This window comes from Ovis aries, chromosome 4, assembly GCF_016772045.2.
Source record: "Ovis aries strain OAR_USU_Benz2616 breed Rambouillet chromosome 4, ARS-UI_Ramb_v3.0, whole genome shotgun sequence".
In the NCBI taxonomy this organism is placed as follows: domain Eukaryota; kingdom Metazoa; phylum Chordata; class Mammalia; order Artiodactyla; family Bovidae; genus Ovis; species Ovis aries.
Genome location: NC_056057.1, coordinates 95,689,002 through 95,715,992, shown reverse-complemented (window position 1 = coordinate 95,715,992; position 26,991 = coordinate 95,689,002). Strand labels below are relative to the sequence as shown.

At 44.0% G+C, this 26,991-nt stretch overlaps 1 protein-coding gene and 1 long non-coding RNA gene across 7 annotated transcripts in view; one reads left to right on the top strand and one right to left on the bottom strand.

The window, feature by feature from the left end:
• LOC121815991 (carboxypeptidase A4-like) overlaps positions 1-24,529 on the bottom strand; it is a 45,211-nt gene extending 20,682 nt beyond the window's left edge. Inside the window, exons 1-2 of one of the 3 annotated variants that reach the window (XM_060415128.1) lie at positions 24,334-24,529; positions 21,781-21,863 (exon numbers count right to left, since the gene is read on the bottom strand). Coding sequence is in view for 2 of the 3 variants with exons in the window: in XM_027968804.3 (XP_027824605.2) it covers positions 21,781-21,878 (98 nt within the window). In the remaining variant the exon portion in view is untranslated. Of the gene's footprint in view, positions 1-4,176; positions 4,265-21,780 lie in introns of those variants that run through there. The other 2 variants (XM_027968804.3, XM_042248828.2) reach the window with 2 other exon arrangements.
• On the top strand, positions 12,622-26,726 carry LOC121819429 (uncharacterized). 4 transcript variants are annotated; one of them, XR_009600534.1, is made up of 5 exons: positions 12,622-13,847; positions 17,306-17,407; positions 19,675-22,580; positions 22,672-22,842; positions 23,959-26,726. It is a non-coding gene; the product is annotated as an uncharacterized LOC121819429 (long non-coding RNA). The 4 variants fall into 4 exon arrangements; XR_009600533.1 differs by lacking the exon at positions 19,675-22,580 and having other exon boundaries at positions 12,632-13,847; positions 23,959-25,422; positions 26,067-26,726; XR_009600532.1 differs by having other exon boundaries at positions 19,675-22,842.
• The last annotated feature ends 265 nt before the right edge of the window (positions 26,727-26,991 follow it).

The window sequence follows — 26,991 nt, the reverse complement described above, 5'->3', positions numbered from 1 at the left end:
GGCTGAAGGACCTGTTGACAGAGAAAATGGTTCTGTCACAGGGAGCTAAACGTGCAGCCTCACGTGGCAGATCAGCATCTCCTCATCAGAAAACCGGTCTAATCCGGATGAACTCGCAGAGCTTAACTTTGTTCTGGGAACTTCTGGGGGGTCTCCAGGGGGTCTGGTCTAGCCTCTAAGGAGGTAAGGTCCGCTGCAGAGTTGCTTCTGTTGCAGGCAGCAAATTTGAAGGGAACGCCATTGCTGAAGCCTCACTTTCCCCCTGCTCATCTGGTCTCCACAGGGTCCTGAGAGGTGGGCAGCCAAGTGCATCCCACGGGAGTCTCTGAGGCCACAGTGGAGAAGCCACTGGCTGGCAGGTATCAGTCCGAACCTGACAGACTTGCTAGATGTTGGACTGCAGCCCTGGGAAGATGGGGAATGAAGCCACCATTTCCCTGATACAGGCAAGCAGCCTTGCAAAAGTAACAGGTTTAAAACAAAAGGGAAACCCTTCCTCCTAGCTGAGTACCAGGACCTATCTGTAGAACTCATGCTCTGTCACAACCTGTCCTCAATACTCCAGAAAAAGAGGCCTCTTAAAAATGGGTGTTCTGCCTATTTGCAGGGCAGCAGTGGAGATATAGACATAGAACAGACTTGTGGATACAGTGGGAGAAGGAGAGGGAAGAAAGAATGGAGGGCAGCATGGAAACATACGTTACCAAATGTAAAACAGACAGCCAGTGGGAATTTGTTGTTTGATGCAGGGAGTTCAACAGGGACTGTGTGATAACCTAGAGGGGTGGGATGGGGAGGAGGAGGGGTGGAATGGGAGGGAGGTTCAGAGGGAGGGGACATATTATATCTATGGCTGATTCATGTTGATGTATGGCAGAAACCAATACAATATTGTAAAGCAGTTATCCTCCGATCAAAAATAAATAAAAATTTTTAAATGGGTGTTCTGAAAAGTGCCTGTGCACTGGCATCTTTGTTAGCAAAATGAGGCATCGGTAAAATACAGCATTGACTAGAGTATCACAAAGAGAACAAGGAGGGAGAAGGAATAGGAAGAGAAAAAGAGAGGAACATAAGAATAATGGGCTCTTAAGAATATTAAAATCATGTTACACATTCATCCACACCATGTGCTTTAATTCTCCCAAAGTGATAACTTCACAGCAGAACTTTCATACTCCTGGGCACAGTCCACAAGGGAGTACAGGGAATCTAATTGGCCCTGATGATGATTAAACTCACAGCTCATTTCATTACGTCCTAATTAGCCCAGCTCCAAAGGATAAAGACACATCTGTAACATGCAGACAGGCAGGGCGGAAGAGCTGGTACAGAATAGAGTCTTTCCCCACATGTCTCTCCTCCGTCTCTCCCTCCTACACATTCTTGGCTCCAGCCTCACTCAAATCCCAGATTCACCATACATTTTGCCCTCCTATGCCTTTGCACATGCTGTTTCCTCTGCCTGGATATCCAGCCCTTTTCTTTATCTGCCTAGCCAATCTCTCACCCAGGCTTTAGGACCAACCTTCATCACCCATAAGGTTTTCCTCAACCAGAAAAGACAATGTTAAGGACAATCTTCAGATGGCACTAAAAACTGGCAGGAGGCAAGGAGGATCTAACATTATTCTCATGAACATAAGTTCATCCATACCTAGAAGCACAAAAAACGTAAGTGGGTGCCAGGTGAAGGGCAGCCTTTCTCTTGCCCTCACTGTCTTTGTCTCTATTTGGAAAATGCACCCTGAGAGTGTGGGTGGTGGAACATAACCTATCTCCACCATCTGGAAATCTTTTCAAAGATTTAAGCTCTTTCTGAAGATGGAAAATTGGCCTGGGGAGGGGGACATGCTGGGGTTTGCAGGTTGCCATTTTTACCCTTCCTACTCCCCATAGGTAGGTGTTCCTACAGCTCTTCTTAACTCTGGTGCTCTCCAATACCTGGACTGGCAGCTGCTGCCAACACAATGGTTAGTGATCCACTCTCAGTCACTCTCACACTCATCCCATGTTCTGGACAGTCAGTAGTCATCTTGGTTCTGAGCTTCTATCCCTCCCCGCTTTCACCATGTGGGTGGCCAAGCAGCATGTTCTTTGTGCCTTTCTTACTTGCATCCCCAGCCAGTCTTAGAAGCCACCACATCTGAGATGATTTCATGGAACTCTTAAATGCTTACCAGTTACTGCCAATGCAACAAGTTCTGCAACTATTTCCTGTTCTCTGCTTGCTGTACACCTTTAGGCATCCTGGCCACCATCCTATCCTTAAGATGAGCAGAGCCCAGGACAGAAGACACCAGCAGAGTGAGAGAGACTGGGGAGGTAGGTGAGGTTGGCGGAAGGAGCAGAGACTGAGGGTGTAGGGGGGATGAAACCATCACCTCCATCTCCATTAGCACTGTTCCCCCTATAACCCAACCAGCTTCCTGGCTATCCAACCACTCGAATGCTCAGAGAACAACTTCCCCTTGCTCTAAATGTTCACCAAGTTGGGTGTCTAGGCTATGTCTATGGACCTCAGGAAGAAGTCCTCCACCTTTGCTGGGTTCCCTACTATAAGGCGAGAAAGATTTGGGGGTAAGGATAACACCATTAATTAAAACTGTCTGCAATTTGCTCAGGCACACAGCGCTTTCTGTGTAAGCGCCTATGGTGAGCACTCCAGACCCCAGGCAAGCAGTATCAACCCAGGTGTCCACTGCATTATATGAGAAGTCTGTATCTTGAGAAATAAAGATTTTTTTTTCAGCCATGTGAATAGGTGCAGCGGGAGCCTGAGAGCTCTATGCGTCAGCCCACATAGCAGCAAATGTAGGTATTACACACTTACTGCTGAGCTGCCTGTGGAAAAACCTCCTTCCCTTACCACCTGTTATGCCTAAGTGCTCTGAGCTATTTGGCAGCAGAGACCAGGTGTGAACGGAAGTCATCAACATAAAAATTACTCAATCACACATAAGTAATTACTTCAATAAACAATCTCAAAGTCCCTTTAGCCAGATAGTATAATAGAGAGTAAACTAACAGATACAGACAAATCAGTTAGATATACGATTCTTTCTGGAGATTGTTGTTCAGTTGCTCAGTCATGTCCGACTTTTTGTGACCCCATGGACTGCACTTGGGTTTTGCAGAGTTCCAACTCCCCTGCTTACCAGCTAAGTAGCCTTGGGCAGGTTCCTTAATCTTTCTAAGGCTGAATTTTTTTTCATGTTTAAATTGAGGAAAATAACACCCCTGCCTGGCAGAATTGTGTGATCCAAAAGATAATGTATGTGACAGCTCTTTGCAAATGGCAAAGCATTATGCAGTAATGAGTTATTAGAATTCAATCTTCCAGTAGGGTACCATGGCATCCTTTCATCTCTCCTACCTCCCAAATGTCCTCTCCTTTGTAAACCAAAAGGCATTCCACGTGGAGCACATGTGCGTGTGCACGTGCACACACAGAATGAACAGGTGTATGGTTGCCTTTCATAGCTAAGGCTAAGCAAGACCCATCAAATCTCCATATGCTAGATGCTACCAAGAAGGGTCTGCCAAACCTTAACCGTTAACAGGAAGGTGAAGCCAAGAAGCCTGTGACCCAGGTTTTCCTCTAAGTATGACAGAAACTGGGCTTCCCTGGTGGTTCAGTGGTAAAGAATCCACCTGGCAATGTAGGAGCTATGTGTTCAATCCCTAGGTCAGAAAGATCCCTGGAGAAGGAAAGAGCAATCGACTCCAATATTCTTGCCTGGGAAATTCCACAGACAGAGGAGCCTGGCAAGCTACAATCCATAGGGTCATAAAAGTTAGACACAACTCAGTGAATAATCAAGAACAAAACACAGCAGAAATTAGAAACAATTGGTAAGTCTTAGTAGTTCATAGCACAGGAGTAACAAAGTAGGAGATGCCTGAAACTGACCTTAGGAATAAACCAGGAAGAAAGAACTGGCAGGAATTACTGGGCTGGGGAGGGACCAAAGACCATCTAGTTTTGACAAGACAGCTAAAACTGAGCCTGAGAAAGAAGTAATTGGTCCAAGATGATACAGGGGCACAGCTGGGACAGGAATCCAGGTCTTCCCTCCCAGCACCATACCACCTGAGGTACAATCAGCCATTCATGTCCAAATCTAGTAGGTTCCTGTATCTCTGAACTAAGTAATAAGTCCAAAAGGAACTTACCCAGAAAATGTTTCTTGGTCACAGATGCCAGACCCAATAAGGGCCCCAAAGAATAGTATCCACTTCATGTTCCAAGGATGCCAGTCATAGAGTGGTTGAGTCAAGCTGTGTTTATAAAGAGTCTGAGGCAGACTCATGTCCTCAAAAATGCTAATTCCCAAGCACTCTTGCAACTCTGACAGTACATCAAGTGGGTCTTTGATGCCTCTTCCATTTCTTTTGAGTGATAAAGGCCAAGCCTCTTGACCTACAAAGTCAGGAATCTGCTCCTCAGGCTGGAAAAGTCTGTGACAAGGGTTCTGTATTGCTCAACACTTGGTTTTATAGTATCGTTTTTTGAGTGGAGAAGGCAATGGCACCCCACTCCAGTACTCTTGCCTGAAAAATCCCATGGATGGAGGAGCCTGGTAGGCTGCAGTCCATGGAGTCGCTAAGAGTCGAACACGACTGAGCGACTTCACTTTCACTTTTCACTTTCATGCATTGGAGAAGGAAATGGCAACCCACTCCAGTGTTCTTGCCTGGAGAATCCCAGGGATGGGGGAGCCTGGTGGGCTGCTGTCTATGGGGTCACACAGAGTCGGACATGACTGAAGTGACTTAGCAGCAGCAGGGAAGTCCCACAGGGCTGGATAGAACTTACACAGACAGAAGAGGCCAGATTATAAACCTGAGATGGTGTTAGCTCTAGAATAAAAATAAAGACTATCAAAGAAACCCCAAGTCAACCCCAAGATCACACACTTCACACACTTGACAAGCCCTTCTCTGGTGAGAGTAGATCATGATGGAAAGTTTGTGGCTTCTGTTTTGAATCTGACACCTAATTTTTCTGACTCCACTAAAAAGGCAAAAATATATGAGGTACACAGTATAGGAGAAATGTGTTAGTCTTAATAAATTATCAGTTTTCCTTGGAATCTAAAAAGATAAGGCTTAATGGTATTATTAATAATAAGACTTCTTACATTTACTAGAATCCGAGTCTGGTGTCCTTTCTACCAAGTCACAGAAGAATAAGTGGAAGACACTCATGATCTCCACTTCTTAAGGACTCTGGAGACTTTCAGTCCGTCCAAGGTGCCCCAGATTGCACAAGCCTCCCCAATTCTACTGTCCCCCATCCACATTCTTTCTGTACTTTCTCAAGGGAAGAGGATTCAATCAAGGGTCATGGTTGGGAGTGTTAAAGAAATGTTATTCTGACATTTGTTAACAACTGTAAGGGAGACTTTATTCAAGATTATTGCAACAAGACTTCCCTGGTGGTCTAGTGGTTAAGACTCCATGCTTCCAATGCAAGGCCCACAGGTTAGAGGCCTGGTTGGGGAACTAAGATCCCATGTGTTGTACACTGTGGCCAAAAAGAAAAAAAAAAAAAGGTTATTGCAAGAGAGGTCATGCAACAGGAGAGATTAATTGTGTTCAACTTCAAATCTATTAAATATAGCAGAGCAAGGAGGTCGGTAGATGGAAAATTGCCGAGAGGAGACACAAAGTATAGGGAGAATTTTTGCTTAACTGACCTAACAGGATTTGTGCAACAAGCAGGCTACAGATTTAGACATTAATGGTGGAGAATAATGAACCTAATCAGATATCAAGGACTGAGGGATGATTTATCAGTATTCTTTGCTAAGACTGACTTAGAGTCCAAGGATAAAGCTAAGTAGAAAAGAGGGCTCAGGGAAGCCTGTCTAAGGTTTGGTCAAGAAGAGTTCGTCAAGAGTTGTGGAGCTGGGGGGCCTCTATCGGGGCTCTTTTGTCCTTCCAACACTGAAAATGAACGCCTAGGCCCACCTTGATCTGTCAAAAAAGCTGGGCTCTACTTCACCAAGATAGAGTTCAGCTTGAGAAGCTGAGATCTAAATCTGCAAGAAATCTGAACTAAGTAATCAAGCACTCAGAATTCCAGGCAAGCTGAAATTCACTTCCCACCTATATCTCCCAAGGAAAGCCATTAACATGAAGAAAATCCAGATCTCTAATGGAAGTCAATGTCTAAAGAGAAATGATATGGAATCTGAGACTCAGATTGACAGAGCAGCCTGGAGGGAGGAATGTCATTGGTTTGCCATCACTAGCTTTTATCATGCAGCGTATCAGAAACAGAAACCCAAAAGTCAACAATGGATCCAGAGTATGCAGCACCTAGCATGATACTTAGCACAATCCAGTTGCTTAACTAGTATTTATTGAATTAATAAACTCAGAAGTCCCTTTCTAGCTCTAAAATGTTACTCTCTTAAGATGAAGGAGCTGACATATACCACAACATGGGTGAATCTCAAAAACATTATGCTAAGTGAAATAAGCCAGTCATGAGAGGACAAGTACCATATGATTCCATTTATATGTGGTGCCTAGAATAGGTAAATTCATAGAGACAGAAATAGAATAGAATTACCACAGGCTGGAGAGAGAAAAAACAGGAAGTTGTTGCTTAATGGGTACAGAGTTTCAGTTTGGGATGATGGAAAATTTCTGGAGATCGATGATGGTGATGATTGTACAACACTGTGAATGCACCTAATGCCACTGAACTGCACACTCAAAATGGTTAAAATCACTTTATGATATGTATATTTCACCACAATTTCTTTTCATTTTTAAAGGATGTTGGTAGCATTTGTTTTAAATGGGATTTTAAAAGATAAAGGTTTTTTAAAATAGCAGTTCGCTGTGTTTCAGGGCAACATAAATCAAAGATATAATGTTCCCCTATCAGGATTAGAAAAAGAAATAATCATAACCCAATTTTGCTTCCAATCAAAGAGCTTTTAATGGTATTTAGTCCCCAGAGTCCTAATGGGGGCGGTCTCACACATGCTCCATGACTGTCTTCAAGCCAAGCCAAGTCTCTTTTGCTTGTGGCTAAGATCTGATCGGGCTTCCCAGGTGGAACTAGTGGTAAAGAACCTGCCTGCCACTGCAGGAGATAAGAGAAGATCCCCTGGAGAACAGCATGGCAATCCACTCCAGTATTCTTGCCTAGAGAATCCCATGGACAGAGGAAGCCATACTTTGACCACTTGATGTGAAGAACTGACTCACTGGAAAAGACCCTGATGCCGGGAAAGACTGATGGCAGGAAGAGAAGGGGATGACAGAAAATGAGATGGTTGGATGGCATCACTGACTCGATGGACATGAGTTTGAGCAAGCTCCAGGTGTTTGTGATGGACAGGGAAGCCTGGGATGCTGCAGTCCATGGGTCGCAAAGATTTGGACACGACTGAGTGACTGAATTGACTAACTGAACTAAAGATCTGATTGGCTGGCAAGAGGAAGCCATGTCAACCTGCCTGTCTTTCAGTTCAAAGGCAAATGAGTATTTGATGCCAGAGTCATAGGACCAATCAGTACTTTCTCCACTGGCTTGGTCTGAAGAGTAAATGAGAATAAATTCTGGTTATACTATTCCCACTAGCCTCTCACAGCTATACAACCTCTATATGCAATTCCTTCATTATCAAAAATAAGTCCAGCCCCTATGTGCATGAACCTTGAGAACAGGGATAACTTAGTAGAGGGCCATGATTATGAAAAAAAAAAAAAAAACAAGATTAATTTGAAAAGAAAAAAAGGTGTTATCAAATAGAGACTATACTTAGCCTTCCTTTCGTATTCTTAGGAGCTTCTGGCTTCACCCACCCATTTGAAATCCTGCCTGCTCTCCTCATTGGCATCTATTACATCTTAGGGAGGCTACGCCACTTCCTTCTTTAGTTGGGTGCTAGGTACAAATATTTTTTCCTCTGGTGGGAGAGGAGGAATCACAAACAAAGGAAGAGAGGGAATTCCCTGGCAGTTCAGTGGTCAGGACTATGTTTCCACTGCCTAGAGTGCAGGTTCAATCCCTGGTCAGGAAACTAAAATCCCATAAGCTGCATGGTATTACCAAAAATAAAATAAAACATTAAAAAAAATAGAGGAAGACATTTGGCCCCTACCCTTAGAGGACTTTCAGCATAAGGACTGAACAGGCTTTGTTCTGATATCAAATAACGTGCCCAGCACCTATATGCGTGCGTGAAATCAAAAATGTGCACCTGTGTAATATGTGAACACTGATATATAACATATGCTAAAGGAAGGAAGCATTAGCCTACAAAGACTTCTGGCAATCATGACTCAGAAGGGCTGAGCAATGGGCCAACTCTGAGGCCCCTTCCATGGAGAGCTGGTAGAGGTCAAACAGGAGATGGCTGGGGAAGAGATGGAGGAAGTCACCTAGTCCCTAAGAATGAGGCTGGGCAAAGGTGAAGACTAGGCAGGTTATACCAGGGGAAAGTAGGACTAGTGGCTAATACTGGGAATTAACACTATAAACTCTTGTTTCTTGAGTCTTTGCCTTCACCCACAGAAGGTGTAGTAGCACCTGGTTATTAACAATTACCAAATATGTTGCTTGCTTGAACTATCTTCCTGGGTACCAAAATTACTTACTTAGCCCTTTCATGTGGCCACATGACACAGATAATCCCACTAAGAGCTTCACGGTGCACCAAACCCTGGCTTCAGATTCAATCCTGATTCTGCGTGATCAGCTGGTCATCATAAGTGATCTAAGGCAATTACTTAATCTGAGTTCCAAATGCTTCTTCTGTCAAAAAGGTATAGTAATACAACTTATTTTGCAGGGCAGTGAGAATTAAATAGGATAATATAATGGTTATGAGTCTATCACTTGTTGAGTGCTTATTAATGTGTTAAACATTATGCTAAATTGGTTTGTTTAATCCTTACCATGTCACAAGGTAGATATTAGTATTATCCCCATTTTACAGATGAGGAAAACTGATTTCCTCTCTCTGAGGAAATCTCAGAAAGATTAAGTGAAGGAGCTGAGATCATGTACATAGAATAGGCATTCAATAAATGCCAGTTGTGATTATAATCATCAACAAATGACTAAGATTCCACCAAGGGACCATATTACAGATCAGAGGTATCTGGATTAGCTCCAAGGAAGCTAATTCACTTTAATTCACTCAGTCATGTCTGACTCTTTGGAACCCCACAGAATGTAGCACACCAGGCCTCCCTGTCCATCACCAACTTCCAGAGCTTGCTCAAACTCATGTCCATCGAGTTGGTGATGCCATCCAACCATCTCATCCTCTGCTGTCCCCTTCTCCTCCTGCCCTCAACCTTTCCCAGCACCAGGGTCTTTTCCAATGAGTCAGTTCTTCACATCAAGTGGCCAAAGTTATGGAGTTTCAGCTTCAGCATCAGTCCTTCCAATGAATATTCAGGATTGATTTCCTTTAGGATTGACTGGTTTGATCTCCTTGCAGTCCAAAGGACTCTCAAGAGTCTTCTCCAACATCACAGTTCAAAAGCATCAATTCTTCGGCGCTCAGCTTTCTTTATGGTCCAACTCTCACATCCATACATGACTACGGGAAAAACCACAGCTTAGACTAGATGAACCTTTGTTGGCAAAGTAGTGTCTCTGCTTTTTAATATGCTTCCTAGGTTGGTCATAGCTTCTCTTCTAAGGAAAGTGAAAGTGAAGTCGCTCAGTCATGTCCAACTCTTTGCAACCCCGTGGACTGTAGCCTACCAGGCTCCTCTGTCCATGGGATTTTCCAGGCAATAGTACTGGAGTAGATTGCCATTTCCTTCTCCAAGGGATCTTCCCAACCCAGGGATTCAACCGGGGTCTCACACCTTGTAGACAGACGCTCTACCATCTAAGCCACCAGGGAACTCCTTTCTTCTAAGAAGCAAACAGCTTTTAATTTCATGGCTGCAGTCACCATCTGCAGTGGTTTTGGGGTCCAAGAAAATAAAGTCTGTCATTGTTTCCATTGTTTCCCTATCTATTTGCCATGAAGTGATGGGACCAGATGGTGACTGCAGTCATGAAATTAAAAGAGTTTTCCTGTGGTCATGTATGGGTGTGAGAGTTGGACTGTGAAGAAAGCTGAGCACCGAAGAATTGATGCTTTTGAACTATGGTGTTGGAGAAGACTCTTGAGAGTCCCTTGGACTGCAAGGAGATCCAACCAGTCCATTCTGAAGGAGATCAGCCCTGGGTGTTCTTTGGAGGGAATGATGCTAAAGCTGAAACTCCAATACTTTGGCCACCTCACGTGAAGAGTTGACTCATTGGAAAAGACTCTGATGCTGAGAGGGATTGGGGGCAGGAGGAAAAGGGGATGACAGAGGATGAGATGATTGGATGGCACCACCGACTCGATGGACGTGAGTTTGAGTGAACTCTGGGAGTTGGTGATGGACAGGGAGACCTGGCATGCTGCGATTCATGGGGTCGCAGAGTTGGACATGACTGAGTGACTGAACTGAACTGAACTGATGGGACCGGATGCCCTGATCTTAGTTTTTTGAATGCTGAGTTTTAAGCGAGCTTTTTCAGTTCTGGACTGGGTTGCCATTTCCTTCTCCAGGGGATCTTCCCAACCCAGGGATTGAACCCAAGTCTCCTGCATCGCAGGCAGATTCTTAACCTACCGAGCTATCAGGGAAGCCCCCTGTTGCCCTCCCTCATTGCAAACCCCTTCCGCTGCCTAACATCTCCCTCCCATCCGCCGCCCAGGGCTTTTCCTACTTCAAATGGTCTCCTTATTTTCCTGTTCCAACTACCCTATCTATGTCAACTACCTCTAAGTCTCTCTGCAGAATCACAGAGCCACATAGCCCAACACTTATAGGACATCACCACCTGAAAAACACCACCATTATCTCAATCTCAGTAATCCAAAGTCGAACTCATTATCTTTCCAACCTCACCCCTCCTTCACCTTCCTGGATATCCCCCTCAGTTAATGGCACCATTCAGTGACCATCAGTGAGAAAAACTCCACTTCTAACAAATGACAAAAGCCTTTTGATTTTACCCTCTAAATGTTTCCCTTCCATCCGCACTGGCCTCAGAAAGTCTAACAGCAATGTCCCAAGCTCTATTCCTGCCACTGTTATTATTCCTGACTTGTCCTCCTCTGTTTCCCCTAACTCTTCATGGACAAATGGCTGCAACAGAATCTTTCCACTGAAATCTCTGTGTGCTCTTAAAGAGCCACAGCCATTCTGTCCCTACACAGTCCATGGGTTTATTTAGGGTGTGAGCCTCTTTTAGCCAAGCCATGTGTAACTAATAAAAAGTGATCATTTAGGACCAAGTCTTGATAAATGCCCATTCTCAGGCAAGGAGATACCACATAATGAGAGTGAGCCTTAAGAATCACGACAAACAGAGCAGGAAACACAGAACTTTGCTCTAAATATAGGGTAACTAGCAGGAAACCCAGAACTTTGCTCTAAATACAGGATAACTAACAGGAAACCTATAACTTTGCTCTAAATTCAGGGCAACTAGCAGGAAACCCAGAACTTTGCTCTAAATACAGGGTCAGTTCAGTTCAATTCAGTCACTCAGTCACGTCGGACTCTTTGCGACCCCTTGAACTGCAGCACGCCAGGCCTCCCCGTCCATCCCAGACAACTCCCAGAGTCCACCCAATCCCACGTTCATTGAGTTGGTGATGCCATCCAACTATCTTATCCTCTCATCCCTTCTCCTCCTGCCCTCAACCTTTCCCAGCATCAGGGTCTTTTCAAATGAGTCAGCTCTTCACATGAGGTGGCCAAAGTATTGGAGTTTCAGCTTCAACATTAGTCCTTCCAATGAACACTCAGAACTGATCTCCTTTAGGATGGACTGGTTGGATCTCCTTGCAGTCCAAGGGACTCTCAAGAGTCTTCTCCAGCACTACAATTCAAACGCATCAATTCTTCGGTGCTCAGCTTTCTTTATAGTCCAAATCTCACATCCACACATGACCATTGGAAAAAACCATAGTCTTAACTAGACAGACTTCTGTTGGCAAATTAATGTCTCTGCTTTTTAATATGCTGTCTAGGTTGGTCATAACTTTCCTTCCAAGGAGTAAGCATCTTTTATTTTCATGGCTTCAATCACCATCTACAGTGATTTTGGAGCCCAGAAAAATAAAGTCAGCCACTGTTCCCACTGTTTCCCCATCTATTTGCCATGAAGTGATGGGACCAGATGCCACAATCTTAGTTTTCTGAATGTTGAGCTTTAAACCAACTTTTTCACTCTTCTCTTTCACTTTCATCAGGAGGCTCTTTAGTTCTTCTTCACTTTCTGCCATAAGGGTGGTGTCATCTGCATATCTGAGATTATTGATATTTCTCCTGGCAATCTTGATTCCAGCTTGTGCTTCTTCCAGTCCAGCGTTTCTCATGATGTACTCTGCATATCAGTTAAATAAGTAGAGTGACAATATACAACCTTAACGTACTCCTTTTCCTATTTGGAACCAGTCTGTTGTTCCATGTCCAGTTCTAACTGTTGCTTCCTGACCTGCATACAGATTTCTCAAGAGCAGGTCAGGTGTTCTGGTATTCCCATCTCTTTCAGAATTTTCCACAGTTTATTGTGATCCACAGAGTCAAAGGCTTTGGCATAGTCAATAAAGCAGAAATAGATGTTTTTCTGGAACTCTCTTGCTTTTTCCATGATCCAGTGGATGTTGGCAATTTGATCTCTGGTTCCTCTGCCTTTTCTAAAACCAGCTTGAACATCTGGAAGTTCACAGTTCACGTATTGCTGAAGCCTGGCTTGGAGAATTTTGAGCGTTACTTTACTAGCGTGTAAACCCTTCTACTCCTTGGAAGAAAAGTTATGACCAACCTAGATAGCATATTCAAAAGCAGAGACATTACTTTGCCGACTAAGGTCCGTCTAGTCAAGGCTATGGTTTTTCCAGTGGTCATGTATGGATGTGAGAGTTGGACTGTGAAGAAAGCTGAGCACCGAAGAATTGATGCTTTTGAACTGTGGTGTTGGAGAAGACCCTTGAGAGTCCCTTGGACTGCAAGGAGATCCAACCAGTCCATTCTGAAGGAGATCAGCCCTGGGTGTTCTTTGGAAGGAATGTTGCTAAAGCTGAAACTCCAGTACTTTGGCCACCTCATGGGAAGATTTGACTCATTGGAAAAGACTCTGATTCTGGGAGGGATTGGGGGCAGCAGGAAAAGGGGATGACAGAGGATGAGATGGCTGGATGGCATCACTGACTCGATGGACGTGAGTCTGAGTGAACTCCAGGAGTTGGTGATGGACAGGGAGACCTGGCGTGCTGCAATTCATGGGGTCACAAAGAGTCAGACACGACTGAATGACTGAGCTGAACTGAAACCTTTCTCTGGTGGCTCAGAGGATAAAGCGTCTGCCTGCAATGCGGGAGACCCAGGTTCAATCCCTGGGTTGGGAAGATCCCCTGGAGAAGGAAATGGCAACACACTCCAGTATTCTTGCCTGGAGAACCCCATAGACAGAGGAGCCTGGTGGGCTACAGTCCATGGGGTCACAAAGAGTCACACACGACTGAGTGACTTCACTTACTAGCATGTGAGACGAGTGCAATTGTGCGGTAGTTTGAGCATTCTTTGGCATTGCCTTTCTTTGGAATTGGAATGAAAACTGACCTTTTCCAGTCCCATGGCCACTGCTGAGTTTTCCAAATTTCCTGGCATATTGAGTGCAGCACTTTCACAGCATCATCCTTCAGGATTTGAAATAGCTCAACTGGAATTCCATCACCTCCACTAGCTTTGTTCGTAGTGATGCTTTCTAAGGCCCACCTGACTTCACATTCCAGGATGTCTGGCTCTAGGTGAGTGATCACACCATCGTGCTTATCTGGGTCATGAAGATCTTTTTTGTACAGTTCTTCTGTATGTTCTTGCCACCTCTTCTTAATATCTTCTGCTTCTGTTAGGTCCATACCATTTCTGTCCTTTATTGAGCCCATCTTTGTATAAAATATTCCCTTGGTATCTCTAATTTTCTTGAAGAGATCTCTAGTCTTTCCCATTCTATTGTTTTCCTCTATTTCTTTGCATTGATCAGGGTAACTAGCAGGAAACCCAGAACTTTGCTTTAAATACAGGGTAATCAGCAAGAAACATAGAACTTTGCTCTAAATACAGAGAAACTACCTCCTGGAAGAGATCTAGCCTCACAGAAGAATACTGGGTAAGGCGGGGTTTCATGTACTTTTAAGGTATATTCTATTTTATATCAGTGCATTTAAAGGCTTTTATCGTAAATTACATAGTGCCTGCTAGCTTAGTAGGCAAAGACACATTCTGTTCAGTTCAATTCAGTCACTCAGTTGTGTCCGACTCTTTGTGACCCCATGAATCGCAGCACGCCAGACCTCCCTGTCCATCACCAACTCCCGGAGTCACTCAGACTCATGTCCATCAAGTCAGTGATGCCATCCAGCCATCTCATCCTCAGTCGTCCCCTTCTCCTCCTGACCCCAATCCCTCCCAGCATCAGAGTCTTTTCCAATGAGTCAAATCTTCCCATGAGGTGGCCAAAGTACTGGAGTTTCAGCTTCAGCATCATTCCCTCCATAGAAATCCCAGGGCTGATCTCCTTCAGAATGGACTAGTTGGATCTCCTTGCAGTCCAAGGGACTCTCAAGAGTCTTCTCCAACACCACAGTTCAAAAGCATCAATTCTTCGGTGCTCAGCTTTCTTCACAGTCCAACTCTCACATCCATACATGACTACTGGAAAACCATAGCCTTGACTAGATGGACCTTAGTCAGCAAACTAATGTCTCTGCTTTTGAATATGCTATCTAGGTTGGTCATAACTTTTCTTCCAAGGAGTAAGCATCTTTTAATTTCATGGCTACAGTCACCGTCTACAGTGATTTTGGAGCCCCAGAAATAAAGTCTGACACTGTTTCCACTGTTTCCCCATCTATTTCCCATGAAGTGATGGGACCAGACGCCATGATCTTCATTTTCTGAATGTTGAGCTTTAAGCCAACTTTTTCACTCTCTCTCCTCTTTCACTTTCATCAAGAGGTTTTTTAGTTCCTCTTCACTTTCTGCCATAAGAGTGGTGTCATGTGCATATCTGAGGTTATTGATATTTCTTCTGGCAACCTTGATTCCAGCTTGTGCTTCTTCCAGCCCAGCGTTTCTCATGATGTACTCTGCACAGAAGTTAAACAAGCAGGGTGACAATATACAGCCTTGACGTACTCCTTTTCCTATTTGGAACCAGTCTGTTGTTCCATGTCCAGTTCTAACTGTTGCTTCCTGACCTGCATATAGATTTCTCAAGATATCTATATTTGACTGAGGACATAGGTCCCACTTTGTATTTGGAGCTGTTCAGGCTTGCCAGAGTTTGTGCTGCCTTTGGGGCACATCACTCTAGAGTGAGGGAACCAGGGAAAAGGTGGGTGAATAGTGCTAGTTTCTTGGAAAAACAGAAGCCCAATAGCAGGATGTAAAAGGGACAGTCTGATGAACTGGACTTTGGTTAATTAAGCATAACATTGTTTTTGTTTCAATCGTTTTCACTGGGAAGTGAGCACAAGTTTACGTCTTTTGGCTCTGAAAGCGCAATAGACCCTCATTGTTTATTTGATCATCCAGGTGTTGGCAATAAATACACCAGAGTCATTATTTTGCCACCAGCTTTCCTCATTCAGGAGTATGGGAGGAAAGACAGTGGGAGTAAGGGGCTAAAGAGAATGTGTACTGACCTAAGGATGTACCCTGGAAGTTGGGGTTTTTTCCTTTTTAACTCAATCCCTGTTGTTGATGTTCAGTTGCCAAGTCTTGTCTGACTCTCTGCAACCCCATGAACTGCAGCACGCCATGCTTCCCTGTCCCTCACCATCTCAGAGTTTGCCCAAGTTTATGTCCATTAAATTGGTGATCCTTACATTGGCTTATTTCCCTATGATTGTCTCTTTTTCCAAGAAGTACAGCTCAACAAAGTATTTTCCATTATTTGAGGGTTCCAGTTTTGACTGATGGAGGCTTTACTGTCCTTTCTAGGGATAATTCAAGGTCTTGAACTTGGATTCAGGAAAACAACTGTACAATTACCAGATGGGGGAAACATGGCTGGGCGGAATCCTCTGAGACCCTGGGGGTTTCAGCTGTCAATGAGCCCAGCATGAGTCAATGGCATGACACCACTGCCAAAAAACTAATATGACCCTCAACTGCATAAGCTGGATGAGGGCAGTTATGGTTAGGCTCTGCTCTGTGCTTGTTAACATACACAAGTTCTACATTCACTTCCAGGAGCTGCCCTTGAAGAATACAGACAAAGCAAAGCACATTCATGAGATAGCAACCAGAAGGGTGAGGGGAGTTAGAACCATATTCTTGAGAGCTTGAAGGGACCAGGGTACTTAGTTAGGATAAGGAAAAACCTAGCAGAAGCAGTCTACTAATCTTCAAGTAATTAATGAATTTGTCTCTCAGAGGGAAATAAGCTTGCTCTCTGGAGCAAGACGGTAAACTAAGGCTGATACATGAAAAACATAAGCAGAGGGTTTGAGCTCACTATGAGACAGAATTCAAACAATCTCATCTTCCCAACATGGAACAGGCTGCCTTAGAGACAGGGAGTGATCCAATTATGGGCTGGAGGATTATTTGGTAGAGATGAAAACACCAGGTTTCGATAATTTAAGGATATCTAGAGTTACTAAAGGGCTTCCCACGTGACTCTAGTTGTAAAGAATCCACCTGCCAAGGCAGGAGACATAAAAAACTCGGGTTCTATCCCTGAGTTGAGTCAGGAAGATCTCTTGAAGGAGGGAATGGCAACCCACTCCAGTATTCTTGCCTGGAGAATCCCATGGACAGAGGTGCCTGGCTGGTTACAGTCTATAGGGTCACATAGAGCTGGACATGACTGAAGCGACTTAGCACATGCACAGAGCTACTAAAAGTACCTTTGACTTTCAACCCTGACATTCTTTTATCCCTGATCCAATGTTGAGTGGTAACATTCACCATCAAACCCTGAAAATTGCATAACAGAACTGAAATACAACTATGAGATAAAAGATACACCTGAATTGGAATAATCTATTCCATTTCTGCTAGCTGCTGACAACAATCTACTTGAAACAGAAAGTCCATAACCAGTGTTTTAAATCTTTGCCTGAGTCACAGTCTTCTCAGAGGTTGGACATATTATGTCTCATTCATCTTTGTAACCTGTCACTAGTCCACCCAGATCTCAATACCTATCTTTATGACTGAAACTTAACCTGTCCACACCATGGATGTTTGTTTCCAGGCTAAAATGAAGTTTCAGAAACTTAACAGCTCGTCAAAGTTATGTGACTTGGCACATGTATACTCAAAGGGGAACATCAGCAGCTGTGAATAGCTGTGGAAGGTAATGAAGCCCTTGAATTTCCCATGACTCTTGATGAAGTCCACTATGGATTTCACTTCAACTTCAGAGTTGGCACTGGGTCCATGGTATGAGTTGGAGCCAAGAGTTGTTGCTGGCTCCAGGTTCAGATAGGATGTGGAAGAAGCCAAGTGAAAACAGTGAGCTTTAAGAGGACAGTGTATGGAGGCAGTTACCATGCATCACTCAGTTCCTCCTCTGGAAATCAGAGCAAGATTGTCATGGTATTAAATTGAGATACTACCTAAAGGCACAGTCAGAAAACCTAACTTAAGAGAGTCTGGACATATCTCTCTTTAAAAACATGGTTCCTCTATATGGCAGAAAGAGCAAGTTAAATCATCTCCCCTCTGTGGGCGTTGTTGGAAGAAAAGCTAGATTTAACATTATAGATGGAATTCCTGCATCGGGTGGGGGTTGAGCAAGCTCATTTTCTGGGATTTCTTCCAATTCTTAGAGCCCAAGAGTAGAAGATTCTATGCATCTGTACTTCTAAGTCACAAACTCACAAATGCAAAGAACCTCTGAAACCCTTTCTGTGGTAAGAAAATCACAGCCACCATCGACAACAAGGCTACCTTTGGCCTCATTTTCTCAGCTACAGGAGTTACTTATGACCACTAAACTGGGCCCACTGTGGCCTGGCCAGGGTTAGAGAAACTATGAGGGGACAGGTAGAGGCTGGGACTCCCCAGGATCTCTAAACAATATGGACAAAGTATATATGCAACCTATCATCTCATTTTGAGAATATTTAATAAGAACAACATCCCAGGAAAAAGTCTGACTTTGAATTGCTGGACATTGTTCAACATTTTGGATCTGATGCTTTGATGTTTTTATTTCTGACACTAAAAAAAAAAAAGGAGAGAAAAGAAAAGAAAAAATTGGTAAAAGTAATGAATGAAGTTGCCACTCATCCATATCCTGTCACAGCTCCTTAGGGTATCCTTTCTTGGTTCAATGATTCTCATTAATTCATGTGTCTTACAAGTATTTATTGATTGCTTTCTATGTGCCAGACACTGTGTCAGGTGTTAGGAACACTATTTCTAACTGCACTATTACATCTAATGAGGAAAAAACAAACTCAGCTTAACTGTGATTAGAGAAACATAAGGGGTTTTAACTGGTGCCTGAAAGCAAAAAGAAGCCCCCCCTCAATCAGCCTTTCGGCATTAGACCCTCGAAAATCAGAGCTACAGGTCAACAAAGGCAGAGCAGGAAGTGAATATTTTCTCTTTGAATCTATTTTGATTTGTACTTCATTTTAGTTTTCCTTCTCGAAGCATCCATGGATGATGTAGTGCTTCTCCTCTTTCAGATCCCAACCCCCTCTAGTGGTTGGTTCAGGGCTGCCTGAGCCTTCCTGCCAGCATACAAAGTCTTTGCTCTGGAAGCTCAGAAGCTGAGCTGGGATACAGCTTATGTGAAAACCAAGATGTGAGACAAAACTATATTAAATGCTCCTCAAACTCAGTGACAGCACTGTGAGCCTGTGAACGGAACTTAGTGAAGTGTTTTTTGTTTTTTTTTTTTTCCCAGATGGATTTTTAAATAGCTTCAATCCTGAATGGGCTAAGCAGGCTGACAGCAATGCAGAGCCATGCAAATAGCTAGCTGTTGTTTATCAGACAACATCTGACCATCCCCGGAGGCAAGCCCCTGTGCTCAACCTCCAAACCTGAGTCTCAGTTCTGGTTTGAATCAGCACCAACACTTGAGGTTTCCAGATACCTTCGACCGGGTCTTCCCCCACATACAGTTCTTTAAAATCCAATGGAAAGACAATACAGAAAAAAAAAAAAAAAAGATGGCTGTTCAGTCTGATGAGAAGTTTCCTTTAGAATTCTGTTCATTGCTCTCACTTCCTGCCTGGAAGGCCCCTTTGGAACTGCACTCATGTCCTCCTTTGCCCATAGAGTGACCAGTAGTCTTCACACAGGGTTCTGCTTGGAGCTTCTCAGCCATGGCTGTCTCACCGATGCAAGAAGTAAATAATCTCTCCATCTCCTCAAATGAATACCTGAATACCTGCCTCTAACCATGTTCCGTAGAACTATAGTCCGGCCAAATGTTAACAATACAGTAACAAAAAACAAGAGCAACAGGAAACAAAAATTAAAAAAATGTGGGGAGAGAACAAGGGTTTTGTGATAGAACATTTTGGGAAAATATAGGGTTAAATTGGCTAATTTACTTCAGAACTCCTAAAGGTGTTTTTTTTTTTTTTTTTTAATGCTTTAAAGTTTTTAATGAAGCGCCAAAAGAGGGACACCGTGGACTATATTTCTCAAACTTGACTGCGGAACCCTTTATTCTCATGAGATGAGTACTAGTGTTTGTACAAGTTCCTTTTGAACACGCATTGAAAAACACTATGGTAGTCGGCTCTCTCCAAAAATAAACCTGAAGCTCTGATTCATTTTTAATATACGTGGGTCACAGTTGCCATAATGGTGTTCTGTAATGAGATTTTAAAAGGAAAACTACAAAACTCCTTTTTGTGATATTACAGAGGATTTCTACAGATTTTAAGTAAAATGCCAGATGCATTGTACTGCCTACGTAAATCCTTACAGCAATCTAATTGTCAGCAGGTAACATCCGCCTCCTCTTTTCTATCAATCCTACCACAAAAAAGCAGAGACAATGGGAACAAATCTCCTAGGTGACTCACAGTGAACACTGAACTCTAATAGCCCAGCCTAACAGCTGAAATGGGCTCTGATTCAGGCAATACGGAAAGATATCATGTGCTAGGAAAAGAAATGATTATAAATATCACTATATGCCTCATTTCTGGGCCACAACTAAGAGATAAGGCATTCTGTTTAGGGTAAAGCAGAAACAGAAAGATCACTTTTATTTTGTTTTGAAGTTCCTACACATCTCTTTAGATTCTTGTTGAAGAGAAAAAGTCAGGCTTACTTTGAGAGAACACATAGCCATTGGGGTTGGTGACCCGAAACAGGAAGATATCCATCATATCCAATCAAAGTGATGAATGGATCATTTCCCTAATCAGAGGCAATCTGAGCAGAGACAACAACATATATGTCAATCTCATACTCCCCTTTCACCAGGGAACAGAGAAGAGACTATTAAGGCAATGCGTTTTTTCCAAACATGAACTATCACTAAAGGTCAATGAGAGTCTTCCAGGACTACAGCCCATCTCCAGTTAACATACTTAATGTGCCAAAGTCGATACTTCTACTTCCAGTCAGAATAATCTACTTATATTAAATAAAAATCAGATATCACTTATCCATTCTCTCTTAAAAGCAGAATTCTTCCAATTAATTTTGGTGAGGCATTTTGCAATGCTGGGGAATGGTGTATGCAGCTTATAGGGATCTGTGAACCAAAGAAATTTTTTCAGTTTCCTAGTTTCCTTAATCACCACACAGACTATAGCTTCCCCAAAGTACTCACAACCAACATCAGATTACTAAAATATGCAGACTTTTCTAAAGATCCAGAGAACCGGTTAAATTCCATTTGGGGAATTACATTTCTACTTGTGATCAATTGCAGTAAAGTTGAAGTTTCTGCTGGATTAAAATTTATTCATTTCCTGTGCTCAGCCATCCTAAAGCATTATTATTCAACTGTTAAATATCCATTTCATAATACCCTAAAGGTAACCGAATTTTAATTGAAGGGGAAAATGTATCAGCCGGTATGCACGTGGTTGCACATGCTTGAATGATCTGATGTGGATTGATTTCCTTTGCTCATGAATTAACATTCTGATTTATAGCATGTCATTTTTGAATTACTTAAGAAATACCAGAGTAGGTCACACCCAGCACGGTGTCCTGACTCCAATGTCAATGAACATGTGGAAGAGAGGTATCACTACACCCTAACTTTAAATCAGATTTGGAAAATTTTCAGAACAACCCGAAAACCCTTAACAAGTTCCACTTCAGATCTGCAGGTCACAGTAAACTCTTCTAGCTCCTATTTACATTTTCTATCTGAGCTCCTTTTGTGATTATATACATTTCTAGTACACTGTGCCATAGCCCTCGGAACTCCAAGCAGCAAAGCAATTTTCTCTAGTCTGTTCTTAGGCTGAAATCTGACCCACCCTCTTAATCTCTTCTAGCTCGATCTTTTAACAGAGCACATGGTGGCCAGCAGGGCAGAGGAAGACTGGGGTGCATGCTAGGGTGCTGGGTGGGGCAATATCAAATTAGGTTTGAATAAGTCTATTTCTTGCCTTGTGACAAGAGAAGAGGTTGGGATGACAGTGTTAGCTGTTAGGACCACAGATATTGCTTTGAGTTTAGGCGGGGCCTGACCCCAGAAAGACATAATAATCGGGGGACTGGGGGCAAAATTACCTTATTTGCAGTCCACAGCACAGTAGCTTGTGTAACTCACTGGCGGGCTTGGATCCCGCGCACGTCCTCCCTCCCGTGCTGAGCTGAAAAAGGAGCATGGAAATGGGAATGGCTTCACTGCTGCAGAACCCTTGTCTGTTCCTCTTCCTGTACTTGATGTGGTTGAGAAGGAGGTGTAGACAGTGGTGCTGTCGATTAACTTTTCATTTAAAGTGGATTTTGGGTTTTTTTTTGGTCCCCTTCCTTTAATGTAAACTTAAATTCTGGCTAACAAGAGGAACATCCTTTGATGTTCGTAAAAAATCATTGTGGGAAACGTGATGACATGAAAATATGTTCATCGTATGTTTTAAATTTTTAAAAATAGATTATCAAATAGTTAAGTGCCATTTGTAAAAGGCTAGCTCATGTGTATGTATATATATACGTACAACATACAAATACAGGAGGAAAAGGGGGTCTGGAAAAGAGAAGAAGAGATAGATACACAACAAAATGTTAATGGTTAACAATCCCATAATTGTAGAATTAGTAAAATAAGGATGTTTTTCATTTTTTCTCTATTCTACATTTTTTGCAATGATTGTATTATTTCGTAATAAAAATGCTTTCGAGTCCTTCATAAAACCAGGATGGTAAGCTCCGGAGGTGCTTTCCAGAGTTTAAATTTTATGATCTAAGTGGCTCAGTTTTATTTGGAACAGTGGCTTTGCCAATTGGATCAGTAAATGGGGAGGAAAAGATTATTTTTGCACCATCAACTTCTGTCTTCGTGCAGCGTTCTAAACATCACAGATAAGGTAAATGAGAAATGCAAATCCTTGCTAAAAATAACTTTTCACGCGCTTTGGGAGTTTTAGTTTAAAATGTTTTGCGCTTTTTCCTCCGAAGGGCTCAAATGCAAAAAAAATGGGAAACTTCGGGAAACAATATTTTCAAGGATGAACCAAGGAACCATCCGGGAGAAGGAAAGGCCACCGAAAGTTCAAGCGGGAAGAGAATCTGGGGTTTCTTGATCCCGTTGTAGGAGAAACCGGGAAAAGGAAACAGAAAGAAAAGAAGGTAGTAAATATGAGCAAATGTGTCACGGTGTCATAGAGTAGGCAAAGCACTCCTCCGAGGCCTGCTTTCTGAGAACTGCTCTGGAGATATCCATCTGTCCCAGTGAGTCCGTTGGTTCTCAGCCATAACGTTCCCAAATTTAGCAGGGAGTTGTGACATTTTTTTTTTTCCTTAACTAACTCTTTCTAGGAAATAATTTTCACTCTCTTTAAAGGCAAGGTGAAAAAGCTTAAAATTATCAGCACTGAGACTTGCCAGCGCTTACAGGTTGGAGTAAAACCATAACCTTTTCCGGCTCGCACCTAAAAAATGCCTCCGTTTTTGGGCAGTTGCCTTTGCCATTTAGTTGCCCGTCATCCCGCATCACGGGAAGAACTGTTTTGGTTTTAAATGCGGCTCGGGCAAGTACTTGGGAGCTTTTCTTTCTTCTTAAACTCCTGGTTGAAAGAAAAAAAGGGAACAAAAAAAAAACCACCCCAAGGTACAGAACTGCTACCTTGATTAATTACAGAATTCCTTCCCCCATCCTCCCTAACCCTGGGGCTCCGCACTACCTCATGCATCCCCCGCTCACGCGGGGGCCCACACCACCTTCCCAGCTCCCCTCACCCTGGGGCCCACGCCACCTCCTCCTTCCTCTGTTCCTATTGGCGCATACGCCCCTGTTTCCCTGAGAGCAAATCTATCAAGAGGAGAGCATTAATTCACTCCCGCAGACCTGCGTCAGCTTGCGCAGTTAAGAGAAAAGAAAAGCGAGGGGGGCGGGGGTAGTAAGGAGGTGAATACTCAAAACCAGCAAGGACCGGTTGGGGAGGGGGAGCGGCGGGGGGAAAAACAGCTCTGCAGGCGAAGCTGGGACTGACAGCTCGCCTGGGAGGAGCAGGATTCTAGAAGCATCGGGAGGAAAAAAATCAGCCCTGCACCTGTGTACCTTGAAGCATGTTCATGGGCCGGTTTTTTAAAAGAATAGCCAGTGTTCAGTTTGCTCCCTAGACTAGGGTGCTCAGCAACCGAGGTTACCCACTTCTTGGGAAATCTGAAATGTTTTAAGATGCAGAAACAGATATTTGCAAATGAATAATCATTAAATGACTTTTCTCTCTCCTCCATTTCCAGTCCCTGCTTGCGGGAATGGAGAGGGCTGCACGGCAGATGCTGTGGGGCTGGGGACGCTGGAATCGAAGCTAAGCGACGATGAGTCACCGGGCATCCGCAGTGGCTGGGAAAGGGGAAGCCATTTTGCCGCAGCAGAGCCGGCTATTTCCAGTTTCGTGCTTCAAGCAAGATGGTACTGCTCGGCCTATGGTTTGCCTCAGCCCAGCTCGAGGTGAACTTAGCCAGCCAGAAAGCCTTTTGCCCTCACTAGCAGAAGAGCACATAATGGGAATGGTACACACACATCCCTCCCCCTGCCCCCCCTCGCCCGCTCCACACACACCACCACCAAAAAAAAAAAAAAAGTGGATTTAGAGGTATGCGCTGGCAACCCACCGCAGTATTCTTGCCTGGAGAATTCCAGGGACAGAGGAGCCTGGCGGGCTACAGTCCATGCGGTCTCAAGAGTCCCACACGACTTAGCGACTAAACCAAACCACCGCTACAAAACGCACCAAGGCTGGGTCAAGGCAGGGCGGCGGGGTGCCTGCCTCAGAGGCACGTCTGCCACCAGCTACTTCAGCTCCTGTTTGCAGGGCTGATTGCAAGTCTGTGCAGCTGGGGCACCCAAGCTGTGTCCATTGCTGAGACTGAGACATGTCTGGGCCTGTCTGAATAGGAATCAGCGTGAAGCGGCCGCTGCAGCTGTTGCCAACATTTGCTCTCCGCAGGACACACACACCAGTTTGTCAGGCCGGGCCGAGAAGAGAGCACATCGTGTTTCCATCACTCCGTTCTTTTTCTCTCTCAGTCTCTGTACTGGTCCATAGTTCCTACTCTGAAAACCCTTAGGTTTCAAATTAAGAATTTGGGGACTGGGTGCAATTTTAGAAAAGTAGGAGGGTGTATTTTACACATGTGGCAGTACTTCATCCTCAAACACGTTAATATTTCTGGCAGTGAAACAAAGAGTGGCAAGTCAGTTCTGGTCAGGTTTTTGCCCCTAAATGAGTTAGGTCAGGTCAGGGTTTGCCACCAAATAAATCTAGGGGAAAAGAAGTGTTTTCAGAATTCTTTGTATTTTAGAGTTGCAGATTTGGGGAATCATTTCCTACCACATATCTCCTCCCTAGCTCTTTCCTGCTCCCCCACCACTCCCCTTAACGCGCCAACCCCTCATCTCCTCGTCCCCTCCCCCAACCTACCTGGCAAATCAGTGCCGATCCCGCGCCGCCCCCTCCAGCCAAGAAAAGTTCTGTGTCACAGAGGCAAGTGCAGCACTGTCCAGGTGATCCAGATGAAGGGGGCCTTTCTTCACACCAACAAAACAGGAGAGATGGCACACGACTTGGCTGCTATCAAGTCGAGGAGACTTTGGCATGTTGGGAGACTCCGCCGTGGCTGTCAGAGCATCAAGGTGTCCCTGGATTCTATCATCAATGGCAGCCAGGAAGCACAGCTCTCTGATGGGTTGTGGGTAGCAAGGTCAGAGTTCAGCAAGGGAAACTTGAGGGGAGAGGATAAGCATGAGAGGCTGTTTTGTGCTAACTTAAGCTGCTCCTGGATGCTTCTAAATAAGGCAGTGGCTGCTGGGATAGGCAGGTGGGCTTCAGGGCCTGACTTAAGGCAGTGACACTGATACTGGCTGTAAAATCTTAGGGAAGCTTGGAGAAGTCAGAAAATAATATGAGTGTAATTTCCAGTAAATCATGAAGTGGAACCACAGGCCTTATCAGAGCAGAGCATGGCCCATTTCTCTGATGTTCATGTTGAAACACCTGCCTTTTCCAATGTATGATAAGTTTCAGAGTTGAAGTTACCATTCCATTCTTTTCTCTAAGTAACATTTCTTCATTCTGCTTGTTAAATAGAACCTAAGATAAGATCACAGTCACACGTATGAGTGGTTTATAGCAATGCATTTGAATCTACAATTGTGAAGGAAATGGTGATACCCAGTCCCAAGCATTCTTTCTGTCCTATAGGTGTTGGGGTCACATCTTTCCCATATTCTGGCAGCACCCTAAAATGGGCTGGGACATTAATGGGTCTTATGGCCAGACAGATGCTGTGAATATAGGATGACAGTCAGTCCTGTGATTGTCTTATGGCTTATTCTCCCTTTCCAGGAACCCAGAGTCTGAGATAATCTCAAAAACTAAATGAGGGGACTTCCGTGGTGGCTCAGCAGTAAAGAACCCATCTGCCAATGCAAGAGACACAGGTTCCATCCCTGAGCTGGAAAGATTTCATATCCTGTGGAGCAGCTAAGCCCAGTGTGTCACAACTGTGGAGCCTGTGCTCTAGAGCCCGGGAGATACAATTGCTGAGCCCACCTGCCACAGCTGAAGCCCAAACGCGCTAGAGCTCCTGCTCTACAACAAGAGAAGCCACAGCAATGAGAAGCCCAAGTGCTACAGCTAGACAATAACCCCTCTCCCCAGCTCACAACTAGAGAAAGCCTGTGTGCACCAACGAAGACCCAGCACAGCCACAAATACACTAATTCAATTATTTTTTAAAAAAAACTAAATGAGGACCTCCCTGATGGTCCACTGGTTAAGAACCTGCTTGCCAGTGCAGGGGACACTGGTTTGATCCCTGTGTGCCACAGTTACTGAAACCCACTCGCCATAGAGCTAGTGCTCTGCAACTAGAGAAGCCACTGCAGTGAGAAGCTCACACATCACAACTAGAGAGTAGCCCCCACTTGCTGCAACTAGAGAAAGCCCGTGTGCAGCAAAAAAGACCCAGCACAGCCACAAATAAATACAACTAAATGAATAACATCTTACCTACTTTGAGTCACACTCTTCTGATTGCACTTTGTTTTTCATGTCAGAGGCTCTTTTTTGCCCTTTTCATAACACTTTTTATTATCATATCCCACTTGCACTGTGAGCTTAGTTGCTCAGTCGTGTCTGACTCTGCGACCTCATGCACTGTAGCCCACCAGGCTCCTCTGTCCATGAGGATTCTCCAGGCAGGAATACTGGAGTGGATTGCCATGTCCCCCTCCAGGGGATCTTCCCAACCAAGAGATCAAACCCAGGT